The sequence below is a fragment of the Salvelinus namaycush genome, chromosome 11 (genome assembly GCF_016432855.1).
Source record: "Salvelinus namaycush isolate Seneca chromosome 11, SaNama_1.0, whole genome shotgun sequence".
NCBI classification, from domain to species: Eukaryota; Metazoa; Chordata; class Actinopteri; order Salmoniformes; family Salmonidae; genus Salvelinus; species Salvelinus namaycush.
The window spans coordinates 32,308,190-32,326,845 of NC_052317.1; the positions used below are offsets into that span (position 1 = coordinate 32,308,190).

At 39.7% G+C, this 18,656-nt stretch overlaps 1 protein-coding gene across 1 annotated transcript in view; it reads left to right on the forward strand.

The window, feature by feature from the left end:
- The first annotated feature begins 847 nt into the window (after positions 1-847).
- LOC120055354 (relaxin-3 receptor 1-like) overlaps positions 848-18,656 on the forward strand; it is a 37,028-nt gene continuing 19,219 nt past the window's right edge. The window contains exons 1-2 of the mRNA XM_039003223.1: positions 848-990; positions 1,153-1,258. Of these exons, the coding sequence (XP_038859151.1) occupies positions 848-990; positions 1,153-1,258 (249 nt within the window). The remainder of the gene's footprint in view (positions 991-1,152; positions 1,259-18,656) is intronic.

The following is an 18,656-nucleotide window of genomic DNA, read 5'->3' on the forward strand; positions in this document are numbered from 1 at the left end:
CTTGCCAAAACTACAGTTTGTTAACAAGGAATTTGTGGAGTGGTTGAAAAACGAGTTTTAATGACACCAACCTAAGTGTATGTAGACTTCAGACTTAAACTGTATAAAGCCTGGATTGCTGATGCTATGTATTGGCCAATTAGTGGGTTTGAAGCCACCGGTCGGCCATATTGCCACTCCCAAGAAGAACCAGTCCTCCATAGGAATGAAAGGAATTTCACACTATATCAATTAAATGGACACATTACTTGAGTATTTTCTTGTTGTAGTGGGGACAGTAACATTAGAACTTTGGTCTCCGAGCATCGCAGGTTCAATCCCAGTACAAGGCACTCATTTTGTAATTTCATACAGCAGATGAAAGCAATATGATGGAGCCTCAACTCCCCTGCCACTCTGACTCACCGCCTCTCTTATTCCTGTTTGTCTAAGCTAGATGGGAGTCTGGCCTCTTCCAAGAGAGCAATGGGAATACCCACAACCCCCGGCTGCCCTCTGGTTACCCTCACACTGTAATGGACTTGCTGCTGTCTGGAATAAGATAGAAGGTGAGTCAGAGGGGCAGGGGAGTTGAGGCTCCAACATATTGCCTTCATCTACTGTATGAAATCCATTCAGAACTGATAAAACTGTAACTGTATGTCTAGGTCCTAGGGGAGGAGGCAAGAGACAGAGAGAGACAGACAGAGAGAGAGAGACAGAGAGACAGAGAGAGACAGAGAGACAGAGAGACGGAGAGAGAGAGAGAGATGATACAACGTGATCCAGATGGAGAGTCAGACACAGAGAGAGATGAGGAGACAATAGGACATAAACACAGTGTGTGACTGTCTAAAGTCTTGCAGTTATGACTGTCTTTCCTCCCTCCGGTGATTGGCAGGCTCAGTGGGGCTCCCAGCATTCCCTGCAGGAGCTGGTCCTTAACGAGGATGAGAAGAAGTTGTTGTATAAAGAGGGGTCCACCTGCCCAGCCAACTGCCCCTTACTAAGGTAGGCTACTACAGGCCTTAATGTCCACCTGCCCAGCCAACTGCCGCTGAATTTGTTACAGTTGAACTTTAAATAACCGTTTGTACTCTCTCTATATCTCTCTCTATTTATCTTTGTCTCTCTCTCACTCCATCCCTTTCTCCTGTCTCTCCTGTCTGACAGTGTTCTCTTGGATCAGTATGATGAGAGGATTCTGAAGAAGATCCGCAGGAAGATCCCAGGAGAGCAGGAAGAAGAAGAGGGAGTACGTGGACAGTCTGGAGAGCAGGTAAGGACCAATGGACAGTCTGGATAGCAGATAAGGACCAATGGACAGTCTGGATAGCAGGTAAGGACCAATGGACAGTCTGGATAGCAGGTAAGGACCAATGGACAATCTGGATAGCAGGTAAGGACCAATGGACAATCTGGATAGCAGGTAAGGACCAATGGACAGTCTGGAGAGCAGGTAATGACAAATGGACAGTCTGGAGAGCAGGTAAGGACCAATGGACAGCCTCGAATCAGAACAGTAATTTAGCCCAGTTAAGGGTCCACCGCCCGGTGATTATTGTCATTATCTGGCAATCGATTGAGTATTACATTATCTACATTAAATTCACTTCTGAACTTCATCGATGGCCGTATTAGTCAGACACCACTTCCAAACGAGGTCATCACTTTTTTCATTAGAGTGATTTATTGTTTCTGAACAAAAACATCACAGCCAGCCATTCACACCCATCTGCACAGTGAGAGAGGACGTATTAAACAGTGATAGAGGAGGTATTAAACAGTGAGAGAGGAGGTATTAAACAGTGAGAGAGGAGATATTAAACAGTGAGAGAGGATGTATTAAACAGTGAGAGAGGACGTATTAAACAGTGAGAGAGGACGTATTAAACAGTGATAGAGGAGGTATTAAACAGTGAGAGAGGAGGTATTAAACAGTGAGAGAGGAGATATTAAACAGTGAGAGAGGATGTATTAAACAGTGAGAGAGGACGTATTAAACAGTGAGAGAGGACGTATTAAACAGTGAGAGAGGACGTATTAAACAGTGATAGAGGAGGTATTAAACAGTGATAGAGGAGGTATTAAACAGTGAGAGAGGACGTATTAAACAGTGAGAGAGGACGTATTAAACAGTGAGAGAGGACGTATTAAACAGTAAGAGAGGACGTATTAAACAGTGAGAGAGGACGTATTAAACAGTAAGAGAGGACGTATTAAACAGTGAGAGAGGACGTATTAAACAGTAAGAGAGGGCGTATTAAACAGTGACAGGAGGTATTAAACATTATGAGAGGACGTATTAAACTGTGAGAGAGGATGTATTAAACAGTCAGAGAGGACGTATTAAACTGTCAGAGAGGACATATTAAACAGTGAGATGATGTATTAAACAGTGAGATGATGTATTAAACAGTGACAGGAGGTATTAAACAGTGAGAGAGGAGGTATTAAACAGTGACAGGAGGTATTAAACAGTGACAGGAGTTATTAAACAGTGAGAGAGGACATATTAAACAGTGACAGGAGGTATTAAACAGTGAGAGTGGACGTATTAAACAGTGACAGGAAGTATTAAACAGTGAGAGGATGTATTAAACAGTGAGAGGATGTATTAAACAGTGACAGGAGGTATTAAACAGTGAGAGTGGACGTATTAAACAGTGACAGGAGGTATTAAACAGTGAGAGTGGACGTATTAAACAGTGACAGGAAGTATTAAACAGTGACAGGAGTTATTAAACAGTGAGAGGATGTATTAAACAGTGACAGGAGGTATTAAACAGTGAGAGAGGACGTATTAAACAGTGACAGGAGGTATTAAACAGTGAGAGTGGACGTATTAAACAGTGACAGGAAGTATTAAACAGTGACAGGAGTTATTAAACAGTGAGAGAGGACGTATTAAACAGTGAGAGAGGACGTATTAAACAGTGAGAGAGGACGTATTAAACAGTAAGAGAGGACGTATTAAACAGTGAGAGAGGACGTATTAAACAGTAAGAGAGGGCGTATTAAACAGTGACAGGAGGTATTAAACATTATGAGAGGACGTATTAAACAGTGACAGGAGGTATTAAACAGTGAGAGAGGACGTATTAAACAGTAAGAGAGGGCGTATTAAACAGTGAGAGAGGACGTATTAAACAGTGAGAGAGGAGGTATTAAACAGTGACAGGAGGTATTAAACAGTGACAGGAGTTATTAAACAGTGAGAGAGGACGTATTAAACAGTGACAGGAGGTATTAAACAGTGAGAGAGGACGTATTAAACAGTGACAGGAGGTATTAAACAGTGACAGGAGTTATTAAACAGTGAGAGAGGACGTATTAAACAGTGACAGGAGGTATTAAACAGTGAGAGTGGACGTATTAAACAGTGACAGGAGATATTAAACAGTGAGAGAGGACGTATTAAACAGTGACAGGAGGTATTAAACAGTGAGAGTGGACGTATTAAACAGTGAGAGAGGACGTATTAAACAGTGAGAGAGGACGTATTAAACAGTGATAGAGGAGGTATTAAACAGTGAGAGAGGAGGTATTAAACAGTGAGAGAGGAGATATTAAACAGTGAGAGGGGATGTATTAAACAGTGAGAGAGGACGTATTAAACAGTGAGAGAGGACGTATTAAACAGTGAGAGAGGAGGTATTAAACAGTGAGAGAGGAGGTATTAAACAGTGAGAGAGGAGATATTAAACAGTGAGAGAGGATGTATTAAACAGTGAGAGAGGACGTATTAAACAGTGAGAGAGGACGTATTAAACAGTGAGAGAGGACGTATTAAACAGTGATAGAGGAGGTATTAAACAGTGAGAGAGGAGGTATTAAACAGTGATAGAGGAGGTATTAAACAGTGAGAGAGGACGTATTAAACAGTGAGAGAGGACGTATTAAACAGTGAGAGAGGACGTATTAAACAGTGAGAGAGGACGTATTAAACAGTAAGAGAGGACGTATTAAACAGTGAGAGAGGACGTATTAAACAGTAAGAGAGGGCGTATTAAACAGTGACAGGAGGTATTAAACATTATGAGAGGACGTATTAAACAGTAAGAGAGGACGTATTAAACAGTGAGAGAGGACGTATTAAACAGTAAGAGAGGGCGTATTAAACAGTGACAGGAGGTATTAAACATTATGAGAGGACGTATTAAACTGTGAGAGAGGATGTATTAAACAGTCAGAGAGGACGTATTAAACTGTCAGAGAGGACATATTAAACAGTGAGATGATGTATTAAACAGTGAGATGATGTATTAAACAGTGACAGGAGGTATTAAACAGTGAGAGAGGAGGTATTAAACAGTGACAGGAGGTATTAAACAGTGAGAGAGGACGTATTAAACAGTGACAGGAGGTATTAAACAGTGAGAGAGGACGTATTAAACAGTGACAGGAGGTATTAAACAGTGACAGGAGTTATTAAACAGTGAGAGAGGACATATTAAACAGTGACAGGAGGTATTAAACAGTGAGAGTGGACGTATTAAACAGTGACAGGAAGTATTAAACAGTGACAGGAGTTATTAAACAGTGAGAGGATGTATTAAACAGTGACAGGAGTTATTAAACAGTGAGAGAGGACGTATTAAACAGTGATAGAGGAGGTATTAAACAGTGAGAGAGGAGGTATTAAACAGTGAGAGAGGAGATATTAAACAGTGAGAGAGGATGTATTAAACAGTGAGAGAGGACGTATTAAACAGTGAGAGAGGACGTATTAAACAGTGAGAGAGGACGTATTAAACAGTGATAGAGGAGGTATTAAACAGTGATAGAGGAGGTATTAAACAGTGAGAGAGGACGTATTAAACAGTGAGAGAGGACGTATTAAACAGTGAGAGAGGACGTATTAAACAGTAAGAGAGGACGTATTAAACAGTGAGAGAGGACGTATTAAACAGTAAGAGAGGGCGTATTAAACAGTGACAGGAGGTATTAAACATTATGAGAGGACGTATTAAACAGTAAGAGAGGACGTATTAAACAGTGAGAGAGGACGTATTAAACAGTAAGAGAGGGCGTATTAAACAGTGACAGGAGGTATTAAACATTATGAGAGGACGTATTAAACTGTGAGAGAGGATGTATTAAACAGTCAGAGAGGACGTATTAAACTGTCAGAGAGGACATATTAAACAGTGAGATGATGTATTAAACAGTGAGATGATGTATTAAACAGTGACAGGAGGTATTAAACAGTGAGAGAGGAGGTATTAAACAGTGACAGGAGGTATTAAACAGTGACAGGAGTTATTAAACAGTGAGAGAGGACATATTAAACAGTGACAGGAGGTATTAAACAGTGAGAGTGGACGTATTAAACAGTGACAGGAAGTATTAAACAGTGAGAGGATGTATTAAACAGTGAGAGGATGTATTAAACAGTGACAGGAGGTATTAAACAGTGAGAGTGGACGTATTAAACAGTGACAGGAGGTATTAAACAGTGAGAGTGGACGTATTAAACAGTGACAGGAAGTATTAAACAGTGACAGGAGTTATTAAACAGTGAGAGGATGTATTAAACAGTGACAGGAGGTATTAAACAGTGAGAGAGGACGTATTAAACAGTGACAGGAGGTATTAAACAGTGAGAGTGGACGTATTAAACAGTGACAGGAAGTATTAAACAGTGACAGGAGTTATTAAACAGTGAGAGAGGACGTATTAAACAGTGAGAGAGGACGTATTAAACAGTGAGAGAGGACGTATTAAACAGTAAGAGAGGACGTATTAAACAGTGAGAGAGGACGTATTAAACAGTAAGAGAGGGCGTATTAAACAGTGACAGGAGGTATTAAACATTATGAGAGGACGTATTAAACAGTGACAGGAGGTATTAAACAGTGAGAGAGGACGTATTAAACAGTAAGAGAGGGCGTATTAAACAGTGAGAGAGGACGTATTAAACAGTGAGAGAGGAGGTATTAAACAGTGACAGGAGGTATTAAACAGTGACAGGAGTTATTAAACAGTGAGAGAGGACGTATTAAACAGTGACAGGAGGTATTAAACAGTGAGAGAGGACGTATTAAACAGTGACAGGAGGTATTAAACAGTGACAGGAGTTATTAAACAGTGAGAGAGGACGTATTAAACAGTGACAGGAGGTATTAAACAGTGAGAGTGGACGTATTAAACAGTGACAGGAGATATTAAACAGTGAGAGAGGACGTATTAAACAGTGACAGGAGGTATTAAACAGTGAGAGTGGACGTATTAAACAGTGAGAGAGGACGTATTAAACAGTGAGAGAGGACGTATTAAACAGTGATAGAGGAGGTATTAAACAGTGAGAGAGGAGGTATTAAACAGTGAGAGAGGAGATATTAAACAGTGAGAGGGGATGTATTAAACAGTGAGAGAGGACGTATTAAACAGTGAGAGAGGACGTATTAAACAGTGAGAGAGGAGGTATTAAACAGTGAGAGAGGAGGTATTAAACAGTGAGAGAGGAGATATTAAACAGTGAGAGAGGATGTATTAAACAGTGAGAGAGGACGTATTAAACAGTGAGAGAGGACGTATTAAACAGTGAGAGAGGACGTATTAAACAGTGATAGAGGAGGTATTAAACAGTGAGAGAGGAGGTATTAAACAGTGAGAGAGGACGTATTAAACAGTGAGAGAGGACGTATTAAACAGTGAGAGAGGACGTATTAAACAGTGAGAGAGGACGTATTAAACAGTAAGAGAGGACGTATTAAACAGTGAGAGAGGACGTATTAAACAGTAAGAGAGGGCGTATTAAACAGTGACAGGAGGTATTAAACATTATGAGAGGACGTATTAAACAGTAAGAGAGGACGTATTAAACAGTGAGAGAGGACGTATTAAACAGTAAGAGAGGGCGTATTAAACAGTGACAGGAGGTATTAAACATTATGAGAGGACGTATTAAACTGTGAGAGAGGATGTATTAAACAGTCAGAGAGGACGTATTAAACTGTCAGAGAGGACATATTAAACAGTGAGATGATGTATTAAACAGTGAGATGATGTATTAAACAGTGACAGGAGGTATTAAACAGTGAGAGAGGAGGTATTAAACAGTGACAGGAGGTATTAAACAGTGAGAGAGGACGTATTAAACAGTGACAGGAGGTATTAAACAGTGAGAGAGGACGTATTAAACAGTGACAGGAGGTATTAAACAGTGACAGGAGTTATTAAACAGTGAGAGAGGACATATTAAACAGTGACAGGAGGTATTAAACAGTGAGAGTGGACGTATTAAACAGTGACAGGAAGTATTAAACAGTGACAGGAGTTATTAAACAGTGAGAGGATGTATTAAACAGTGACAGGAGTTATTAAACAGTGAGAGAGGACGTATTAAACAGTGACAGGAGGTATTAAACAGTGAGAGTGGACGTATTAAACAGTGACAGGAAGTATTAAACAGTGACAGGAGTTATTAAACAGTGAGAGAGGACGTATTAAACAGTGACAGGAGGTATTAAACAGTGAGAGTGGACGTATTAAACAGTGACAGTAGGTATTAAACAGTGACAGGAGGTATTAATAAACAGTGAGAGAGGACGTATTAAACAGTGACAGGAGTTATTAAACAGTGAGAGGACGTATTAAACAGTGACAGGAGGTATTAAACAGTGAGAGAGGACGTATTAAACAGTAAGAGAGGGCGTATTAAACAGTGAGAGAGGACGTATTAAACAGTGAGAGAGGAGGTATTAAACAGTGACAGGAGGTATTAAACAGTGACAGGAGTTATTAAACAGTGAGAGAGGACGTATTAAACAGTGACAGGAGGTATTAAACAGTGAGAGAGGACGTATTAAACAGTGACAGGAGGTATTAAACAGTGACAGGAGTTATTAAACAGTGAGAGAGGACGTATTAAACAGTGACAGGAGGTATTAAACAGTGAGAGTGGACGTATTAAACAGTGACAGGAAGTATTAAACAGTGACAGGAAGTATTAAACAGTGACAGGAGGTATTAAACAGTGAGAGTGGACGTATTAAACAGTGACAGGAGATATTAAACAGTGAGAGAGGACGTATTAAACAGTGACAGGAGGTATTAAACAGTGAGAGTGGACGTATTAAACAGTGAGAGAGGACGTATTAAACAGTGACAGGAGTTATTAAACAGTGGGAGTGGACGTATTAAACAGTGAGAGAGGACGTATTAAACAGTGACAGGAGGTATTAAACAGTGAGAGAGGACGTATTAAACAGTGACAGGAGTTATTAAACAGTGAGAGTGGACGTATTAAACAGTGAGAGGAGGTATTAAACAGTGAGAGAGGACGTATTAAACAGTGAGAGGATGTATTAAACAGTGACAGGAGGTATTAAACAGTGAAAGAGGACGTATTAAACGGTGACAGGAGTTATTAAACAGTGAGAGTGGACGTATTAAACAGTGAGAGGAGGTATTAAACAGTGACAGGAGGTATTAAACAGTGAGCGAGGACGTATTAAACAGTGACAGGAGTTATTAAACAGTGAGAGTGGACGTATTAAACAGTGACAGGAAGTATTAAACAGTGACAGGAGTTATTAAACAGTGAGAGAGGACGTATTAAACAGTGACAGGAGGTATTAAACAGTGAGAGTGGACGTATTAAACAGTGACAGGAAGTATTAAACAGTGACAGGAGTTATTAAACAGTGAGAGAGGACGTATTAAACAGTGACAGGAGGTATTAAACAGTGAGAGTGGACGTATTAAACAGTGACAGGAGGTATTAAACAGTGAGAGGATGTATTAAACAGTGACAAGAGGTATTAAACAGTGAGAGAGGACGTATTAAACAGTGACAGGAGTTATTAAACAGTGAGAGTGGTGGTATTAAACAGGGACAGGAGGTATTAAACAGTGACAGGAGGTATTATTAAACAGTGAGAGAGGACGTATTAAACAGTGACAGGAGTTATTAAACAGTGAGAGTGGACGTATTAAACAGTGACAGTAGGTATTAAACAGTGAGAGAGGACGTATTAATAAACAGTGAGAGAGGATGTATTAAACAGTGACAGGAGTTATTAAACAGTGAGAGTGGACGTATTAAACAGTGAGAGAGGACGTATTAAACAGTGAGAGAGGAGGTATTAAACAGTGAGAGAGGAGGTATTAAACAGTGACAGGAGGTATTAAACAGTGACAGGAGTTATTAAACAGTGAGAGAGGACGTATTAAACAGTGACAGGAGGTATTAAACAGTGAGAGAGGACGTATTAAACAGTGACAGGAGGTATTAAACAGTGAGAGAGGACGTATTAAACAGTGACAGGAGGTATTAAACAGTGAGAGGAGGTATTAAACAGTGACAGGAGGTATTAAACAGTGAGAGGATGTATTAAACAGTGAGAGTGGACGTATTAAACAGGGACAGGAGGTATTAAACAGTGACAGGAGGTATTAAACAGTGAGAGGATGTATTAAACAGTGACAGGAGGTATTAAACAGTGAGAGAGGACGTATTAAACAGTGACAGGAGTTATTAAACAGTGAGAGAGGACGTATTAAACAGTGACAGGAGGTATTAAACAGTGAGAGTGGACGTATTAAACAGTGACAGGAAGTATTAAACAGTGAGAGTGGACGTATTAAACAGTGACAGGAGGTATTAAACAGTGAGAGGATGTATTAAACAGTGACAAGAGGTATTAAACAGTGAGAGAGGATGTATTAAACAGTGAGAGAGGACGTATTAAACAGTGACAGGAGTTATTAAACAGTGAGAGTGGACGTATTAAACAGTGACAGTAGGTATTAAACAGTGACAGGAGGTATTAATAAACAGTGAGAGAGGATGTATTAAACAGTGACAGGAGGTATTAAACAGTGAGAGAGGGTGTATTTACAGTGAGAGAGGACGTATTAAACAGTGACAGGAGTTATTAAACAGTGAGAGTAGACGTATTAAACAGTGACAGGAGGTATTAAACAGTGAGAGAGGACGTATTAAACAGTGAGAGAGGACGTATTAAACAGTGAGAGAGGAGGTATTAAACAGTGAGAGAGGAGGTATTAAACAGTGAGAGAGGAGATATTAAACAGTGAGAGAGGATGTATTAAACAGTGAGAGAGGACGTATTAAACAGTGAGAGAGGACGTATTAAACAGTGAGAGAGGACGTATTAAACAGTGATAGAGGAGGTATTAAACAGTGAGAGAGGAGGTATTAAACAGTGATAGAGGAGGTATTAAACAGTGAGAGAGGACGTATTAAACAGTGAGAGAGGACGTATTAAACAGTGAGAGAGGATGTATTAAACAGTGAGAGAGGACGTATTAAACAGTAAGAGAGGACGTATTAAACAGTGAGAGAGGACGTATTAAACAGTAAGAGAGGGCGTATTAAACAGTGACAGGAGGTATTAAACATTATGAGAGGACGTATTAAACAGTAAGAGAGGACGTATTAAACAGTGAGAGAGGACGTATTAAACAGTAAGAGAGGGCGTATTAAACAGTGACAGGATGTATTAAACATTATGAGAGGACGTATTAAACTGTGAGAGAGGATGTATTAAACAGTCAGAGAGGACGTATTAAACTGTCAGAGAGGACATATTAAACAGTGAGATGATGTATTAAACAGTGAGATGATGTATTAAACAGTGACAGGAGGTATTAAACAGTGAGAGAGGAGGTATTAAACAGTGACAGGAGGTATTAAACAGTGAGAGAGGACGTATTAAACAGTGACAGGAGGTATTAAACAGTGAGAGAGGACGTATTAAACAGTGACAGGAGGTATTAAACAGTGACAGGAGTTATTAAACAGTGAGAGAGGACATATTAAACAGTGACAGGAGGTATTAAACAGTGAGAGTGGACGTATTAAACAGTGACAGGAAGTATTAAACAGTGACAGGAGTTATTAAACAGTGAGAGGATGTATTAAACAGTGACAGGAGGTATTAAACAGTGAGAGAGGACGTATTAAACAGTGACAGGAGGTATTAAACAGTGAGAGTGGACGTATTAAACAGTGACAGGAAGTATTAAACAGTGACAGGAGTTATTAAACAGTGAGAGAGGACGTATTAAACAGTGACAGGAGTTATTAAACAGTGAGAGTGGACGTATTAAACAGTGACAGTAGGTATTAAACAGTGACAGGAGGTATTAATAAACAGTGAGAGAGGACGTATTAAACAGTGACAGGAGTTATTAAACAGTGAGAGGACGTATTAAACAGTGACAGGAGGTATTAAACAGTGAGAGAGGACGTATTAAACAGTAAGAGAGGGCGTATTAAACAGTGAGAGAGGACGTATTAAACAGTGAGAGAGGAGGTATTAAACAGTGACAGGAGGTATTAAACAGTGACAGGAGTTATTAAACAGTGAGAGAGGACGTATTAAACAGTGACAGGAGGTATTAAACAGTGAGAGAGGACGTATTAAACAGTGACAGGAGGTATTAAACAGTGACAGGAGTTATTAAACAGTGAGAGAGGACGTATTAAACAGTGACAGGAGGTATTAAACAGTGAGAGTGGACGTATTAAACAGTGACAGGAAGTATTAAACAGTGACAGGAAGTATTAAACAGTGACAGGAGTTATTAAACAGTGAGAGAGGACGTATTAAACAGTGAGAGGATGTATTAAACAGTGAGAGTGGACGTATTAAACAGGGACAGGAGGTATTAAACAGTGACAGGAGGTATTAAACAGTGAGAGGATGTATTAAACAGTGACAGGAGGTATTAAACAGTGAGAGAGGACGTATTAAACAGTGACAGGAGTTATTAAACAGTGAGAGAGGACGTATTAAACAGTGACAGGAGGTATTAAACAGTGAGAGTGGACGTATTAAACAGTGACAGGAAGTATTAAACAGTGAGAGTGGACGTATTAAACAGTGACAGGAGGTATTAAACAGTGAGAGGATGTATTAAACAGTGACAAGAGGTATTAAACAGTGAGAGAGGATGTATTAAACAGTGAGAGAGGACGTATTAAACAGTGACAGGAGTTATTAAACAGTGAGAGTGGACGTATTAAACAGTGACAGTAGGTATTAAACAGTGACAGGAGGTATTAATAAACAGTGAGAGAGGATGTATTAAACGGTGACAGGAGGTATTAAACAGTGAGAGAGGGTGTATTTACAGTGAGAGAGGACGTATTAAACAGTGACAGGAGTTATTAAACATTGAGAGTAGACGTATTAAACAGTGACAGGAGGTATTAAACAGTGAGAGAGGACGTATTAAACAGTGAGAGAGGACGTATTAAACAGTGAGAGAGGAGGTATTAAACAGTGAGAGAGGAGGTATTAAACAGTGAGAGAGGAGATATTAAACAGTGAGAGAGGATGTATTAAACAGTGAGAGAGGACGTATTAAACAGTGAGAGAGGACGTATTAAACAGTGAGAGAGGACGTATTAAACAGTGATAGAGGAGGTATTAAACAGTGAGAGAGGAGGTATTAAACAGTGATAGAGGAGGTATTAAACAGTGAGAGAGGACGTATTAAACAGTGAGAGAGGACGTATTAAACAGTGAGAGAGGACGTATTAAACAGTGAGAGAGGACGTATTAAACAGTGAGAGAGGACGTATTAAACAGTAAGAGAGGACGTATTAAACAGTAAGAGAGGGCGTATTAAACAGTGACAGGAGGTATTAAACATTATGAGAGGACGTATTAAACAGTAAGAGAGGACGTATTAAACAGTGAGAGAGGACGTATTAAACAGTAAGAGAGGGCGTATTAAACAGTGACAGGATGTATTAAACATTATGAGAGGACGTATTAAACTGTGAGAGAGGATGTATTAAACAGTCAGAGAGGACGTATTAAACTGTCAGAGAGGACATATTAAACAGTGAGATGATGTATTAAACAGTGAGATGATGTATTAAACAGTGACAGGAGGTATTAAACAGTGAGAGAGGAGGTATTAAACAGTGACAGGAGGTATTAAACAGTGAGAGAGGACGTATTAAACAGTGACAGGAGGTATTAAACAGTGACAGGAGTTATTAAACAGTGAGAGAGGACATATTAAACAGTGACAGGAGGTATTAAACAGTGAGAGTGGACGTATTAAACAGTGACAGGAAGTATTAAACAGTGACAGGAGTTATTAAACAGTGAGAGGATGTATTAAACAGTGACAGGAGGTATTAAACAGTGAGAGAGGACGTATTAAACAGTGACAGGAGGTATTAAACAGTGAGAGTGGACGTATTAAACAGTGACAGGAAGTATTAAACAGTGACAGGAGTTATTAAACAGTGAGAGAGGACGTATTAAACAGTGACAGGAGTTATTAAACAGTGAGAGTGGACGTATTAAACAGTGACAGTAGGTATTAAACAGTGACAGGAGGTATTAATAAACAGTGAGAGAGGACGTATTAAACAGTGACAGGAGTTATTAAACAGTGAGAGGACGTATTAAACAGTGACAGGAGGTATTAAACAGTGAGAGAGGACGTATTAAACAGTAAGAGAGGGCGTATTAAACAGTGAGAGAGGACGTATTAAACAGTGAGAGAGGAGGTATTAAACAGTGACAGGAGTTATTAAACAGTGAGAGAGGACGTATTAAACAGTGACAGGAGGTATTAAACAGTGAGAGAGGACGTATTAAACAGTGACAGGAGGTATTAAACAGTGACAGGAGTTATTAAACAGTGAGAGAGGACGTATTAAACAGTGACAGGAGGTATTAAACAGTGAGAGTGGACGTATTAAACAGTGACAGGAAGTATTAAACAGTGACAGGAAGTATTAAACAGTGACAGGAGTTATTAAACAGTGAGAGAGGACGTATTAAACAGTGACAGGAGGTATTAAACAGTGAGAGTGGACGTATTAAACAGTGACAGGAGATATTAAACAGTGAGACAGGACGTATTAAACAGTGACAGGAGGTATTAAACAGTGAGAGTGGACGTATTAAACAGTGAGAGAGGACGTATTAAACAGTGACAGGAGTTATTAAACAGTGAGAGTGGACGTATTAAACAGTGAGAGAGGACGTATTAAACAGTGACAGGAGGTATTAAACAGTGAGAGAGGACGTATTAAACAGTGACAGGAGTTATTAAACAGTGAGAGTGGACGTATTAAACAGTGAGAGGAGGTATTAAACAGTGAGAGAGGACGTATTAAACAGTGAGAGGATGTATTAAACAGTGACAGGAGGTATTAAACAGTGAGAGAGGACGTATTAAACGGTGACAGGAGTTATTAAACAGTGAGAGTGGACGTATTAAACAGTGAGAGGAGGTATTAAACAGTGACAGGAGGTATTAAACAGTGAGCGAGGACGTATTAAACAGTGACAGGAGTTATTAAACAGTGAGAGTGGACGTATTAAACAGTGACAGGAAGTATTAAACAGTGACAGGAGTTATTAAACAGTGAGAGAGGACGTATTAAACAGTGACAGGAGGTATTAAACAGTGAGAGTGGACGTATTAAACAGTGACAGGAAGTATTAAACAGTGACAGGAGTTATGAAACAGTGAGAGAGGACGTATTAAACAGTGACAGGAGGTATTAAACAGTGAGAGTGGACGTATTAAACAGTGACAGGAGGTATTAAACAGTGAGAGGATGTATTAAACAGTGACAAGAGGTATTAAACAGTGAGAGGATGTATTAAACAGTGACAGGAGTTATTAAACAGTGAGAGTGGTGGTATTAAACAGGGACAGGAGGTATTAAACAGTGACAGGAGGTATTATTAAACAGTGAGAGAGGACGTATTAAACAGTGACAGGAGTTATTAAACAGTGAGAGTGGACGTATTAAACAGTGACAGTAGGTATTAAACAGTGAGAGAGGACGTATTAATAAACAGTGAGAGAGGATGTATTAAACAGTGAGAGAGGAGGTATTAAACAGTGAGAGAGGAGGTATTAAACAGTGACAGGAGGTATTAAACAGTGACAGGAGTTATTAAACAGTGAGAGAGGACGTATTAAACAGTGACAGGAGGTATTAAACAGTGAGAGAGGACGTATTAAACAGTGACAGGAGGTATTAAACAGTGAGAGGAGGTATTAAACAGTGACAGGAGGTATTAAACAGTGAGAGGATGTATTAAACAGTGAGAGTGGACGTATTAAACAGGGACAGGAGGTATTAAACAGTGACAGGAGGTATTAAACAGTGAGAGGATGTATTAAACAGTGACAGGAGGTATTAAACAGTGAGAGAGGACGTATTAAACAGTGACAGGAGTTATTAAACAGTGAGAGAGGACGTATTAAACAGTGACAGGAGGTATTAAACAGTGAGAGTGGACGTATTAAACAGTGACAGGAAGTATTAAACAGTGAGAGTGGACGTATTAAACAGTGACAGGAGGTATTAAACAGTGAGAGGATGTATTAAACAGTGACAAGAGGTATTAAACAGTGAGAGAGGATGTATTAAACAGTGAGAGAGGACGTATTAAACAGTGACAGGAGTTATTAAACAGTGAGAGTGGACGTATTAAACAGTGACAGTAGGTATTAAACAGTGACAGGAGGTATTAATAAACAGTGAGAGAGGACGTATTAAACAGTGACAGGAGGTATTAAACAGTGAGAGAGGGTGTATTTACAGTGAGAGAGGACGTATTAAACAGTGACAGGAGTTATTAAACAGTGAGAGTAGACGTATTAAACAGTGACAGGAGGTATTAAACAGTGAGAGAGGACGTATTAAACAGTAAGAGAGGGCGTATTAAACAGTGAGAGAGGACGTATTAAACAGTGAGAGAGGACGTATTAAACAGTGAGAGAGGAGGTATTAAACAGTGACAGGAGGTATTAAACAGTGACAGGAGTTATTAAACAGTGAGAGAGGACGTATTAAACAGTGACAGGAGGTATTAAACAGTGAGAGAGGACGTATTAAACAGTGACAGGAGGTATTAAACAGTGACAGGAGTTATTAAACAGTGAGAGAGGACGTATTAAACAGTGACAGGAGGTATTAAACAGTGAGAGTGGACGTATTAAACAGTGACAGGAGATATTAAACAGTGAGAGAGGAGGTATTAAACAGTGACAGGAGGTATTAAACAGTGACAGGAGGTATTAAACAGTAAGAGAGGGCGTATTAAACAGTGAGAGAGGACGTATTAAACAGTGAGAGAGGAGGTATTAAACAGTGACAGGAGGTATTAAACAGTGACAGGAGGTATTAAACAGTGACAGGAGTTATTAAACAGTGAGAGAGGACGTATTAAACAGTGACAGGAGGTATTAAACAGTGAGAGAGGACGTATTAAACAGTGACAGGAGGTATTAAACAGTGACAGGAGGTATTAAACAGTGACAGGAGGTATTAAACAGTGACAGGAGGTATTAAACAGTGAGAGAGGACGTATTAAACAGTGAGAGTGGACGTATTAAACAGTGACAGGAAGTATTAAACAGTGACAGGAAGTATTAAACAGTGACAGGAGTTATTAAACAGTGAGAGGGGACGTATTAAACAGTGACAGGAGGTATTAAACAGTGAGAGTGGACGTATTAAACAGTGAGAGTGGACGTATTAAACAGTGACAGGAAGTATTAAACAGTGACAGGAAGTATTAAACAGTGACAGGAGTTATTAAACAGTGAGAGGGGACGTATTAAACAGTGACAGGAGGTATTAAACAGTGAGAGTGGACGTATTAAACAGTGACAGGAGATATTAAACAGTGAGAGAGGACGTATTAAACAGTGACAGGAGGTAGTAAACAGTGAGAGTGGACGTATTAAACAGTGACAGGAGGTATTAAACAGTGAGAGAGGACGTATTAAACAGTGAGAGAGGACGTATTAAACAGTGACAGGAGTTATTGTCACACCCTGGCCTTAGTTATCTTTGTTTTCATTATTATTTTAGTTAGGTCAGGGTGTGACATGGTGAAGTATGTGTTTTGGTCTGTCTAGGGGTTTGTAGGTTTAATGGGGTAATGCCTTGTCTAGGTGTTTGTATGTCGATGGCTGCCTAGATTGGTTCTCAATTAGAGACAGCTGTGGTTTATTGTCTCTAATTGGGAGCCATATTTAAGGCAGCCATGGGCATCATGTGTTTGTGGGTAATTGTCTATGTTGAACGTTTGTGGCTTGTCTGTGCACTTACATTATTTAGCTTCACGGTCGTTTGTTGTTTTTGTTAGTTTGTGTATAGTGTTCGTTTTCGTGTTTTTCTCTCTTTCACAATAAAGAGATGTATTTTGCACACGCTGCGCCTTGGTCCAATCTCTCACAGCAAGACGATCGTGACAGAATTACCCACCAATCTAGGACCAAGCGGCGTGTCAAGCGGCAACAGGACCCACCTACACAGGATTCATGGACATGGGAGGAGATACTGGATGGTAAGGGACCTTGGGCACAACCGGGAGAATATCGCCTCCCTCGTGAAGAGCTGGAGGCAGCTAAAGCCGAGAGGAGGCGATATGAGGAGTTCACAATAAAGAGATGTATTTTGCACACGCTGCGCCTTGGTCCAATCTCTCTCAAGAAGACGGCCGTGACAGTTATTAAACAGTGAGAGTGGACGTATTAAACAGTGACAGGAGTTATTAAACAGTGAGAGTGGACGTATTAAACAGTGAGAGGATGTATTAAACAGTGACAGGAGGTATTAAACAGTGAGAGAGGACGTATTAAACAGTGACAGGAGTTATTAAACAGTGAGAGTGGACGTATTAAACAGTGACAGGAGTTATTAAACAGTGAGAGAGGACGTATTAAACAGTGACGGGAGGTATTAAACAGTGAGAGAGGACGTATTAAACAGTGAGAGGATGTATTAAACAGTGACAGGAGGTATTAAACAGTGAGAGAGGACGTATTAAACAGTGACAGGAGTTATTAAACAGTGAGAGTGGACGTATTAAACAGTGAGAGGAGGTATTAAACAGTGACAGGAGGTATTAAACAGTGAGAGAGGACATATTAAACAGTGACAGGAGTTATTAAACAGTGAGAGTGGACGTATTAAACAGTGACAGGAGGTATTAAACAGTGACAGGAGGTATTAAACAGTGAGAGAGGACATATTAAACAGTGACAGGAGTTATTAAACAGTGACAGGAGGTATTAAACAGTGAGAGGAGGTATTAAACAGTGACAGGAGGTATTAAACAGTGAGAGGATGTATTAAACAGTGAGAGTGGACGTATTAAACAGGGACAGGAGGTATTAAACAGTGACAGGAGGTATTAAACAGTGAGAGGAGTTATTAAACAGTGAGAGTGGACGTATTAAACAGTGACAGGAGGTATTAAACAGTGAGAGGAGTTATTAAACAGTGAGAGAGGACGTATTAAACAGTGACAGGAGGTATTAAACAGTGAGAGGATGTATTAAACAGTGACAGGAGGTATTAAACAGTGAGAGAGGACGTATTAAACAGTAAGAGTGGACGTATTAAACAGTGACAGGAGGTATTAAACAGTGACAGGAGGTATTAAACAGTGAGAGTGGACGTATTAAACAGTGAGAGAGGACGTATTAAACAGTAAGAGTGGACGTATTAAACAGTGACAGGAGGTATTAAACAGTGACAGGAGGTATTAAACAGTGAGAGGATGTATTAAACAGTGACAGGAGTTATTAAACAGTGAGAGAGGACGTATTAAACAGTGACAGGAGGTATTAAACAGTGACAGGAGGTATTAAACAGTGAGAGTGGACGTATTAAACAGTGAGAGAGGACGTATTAAACA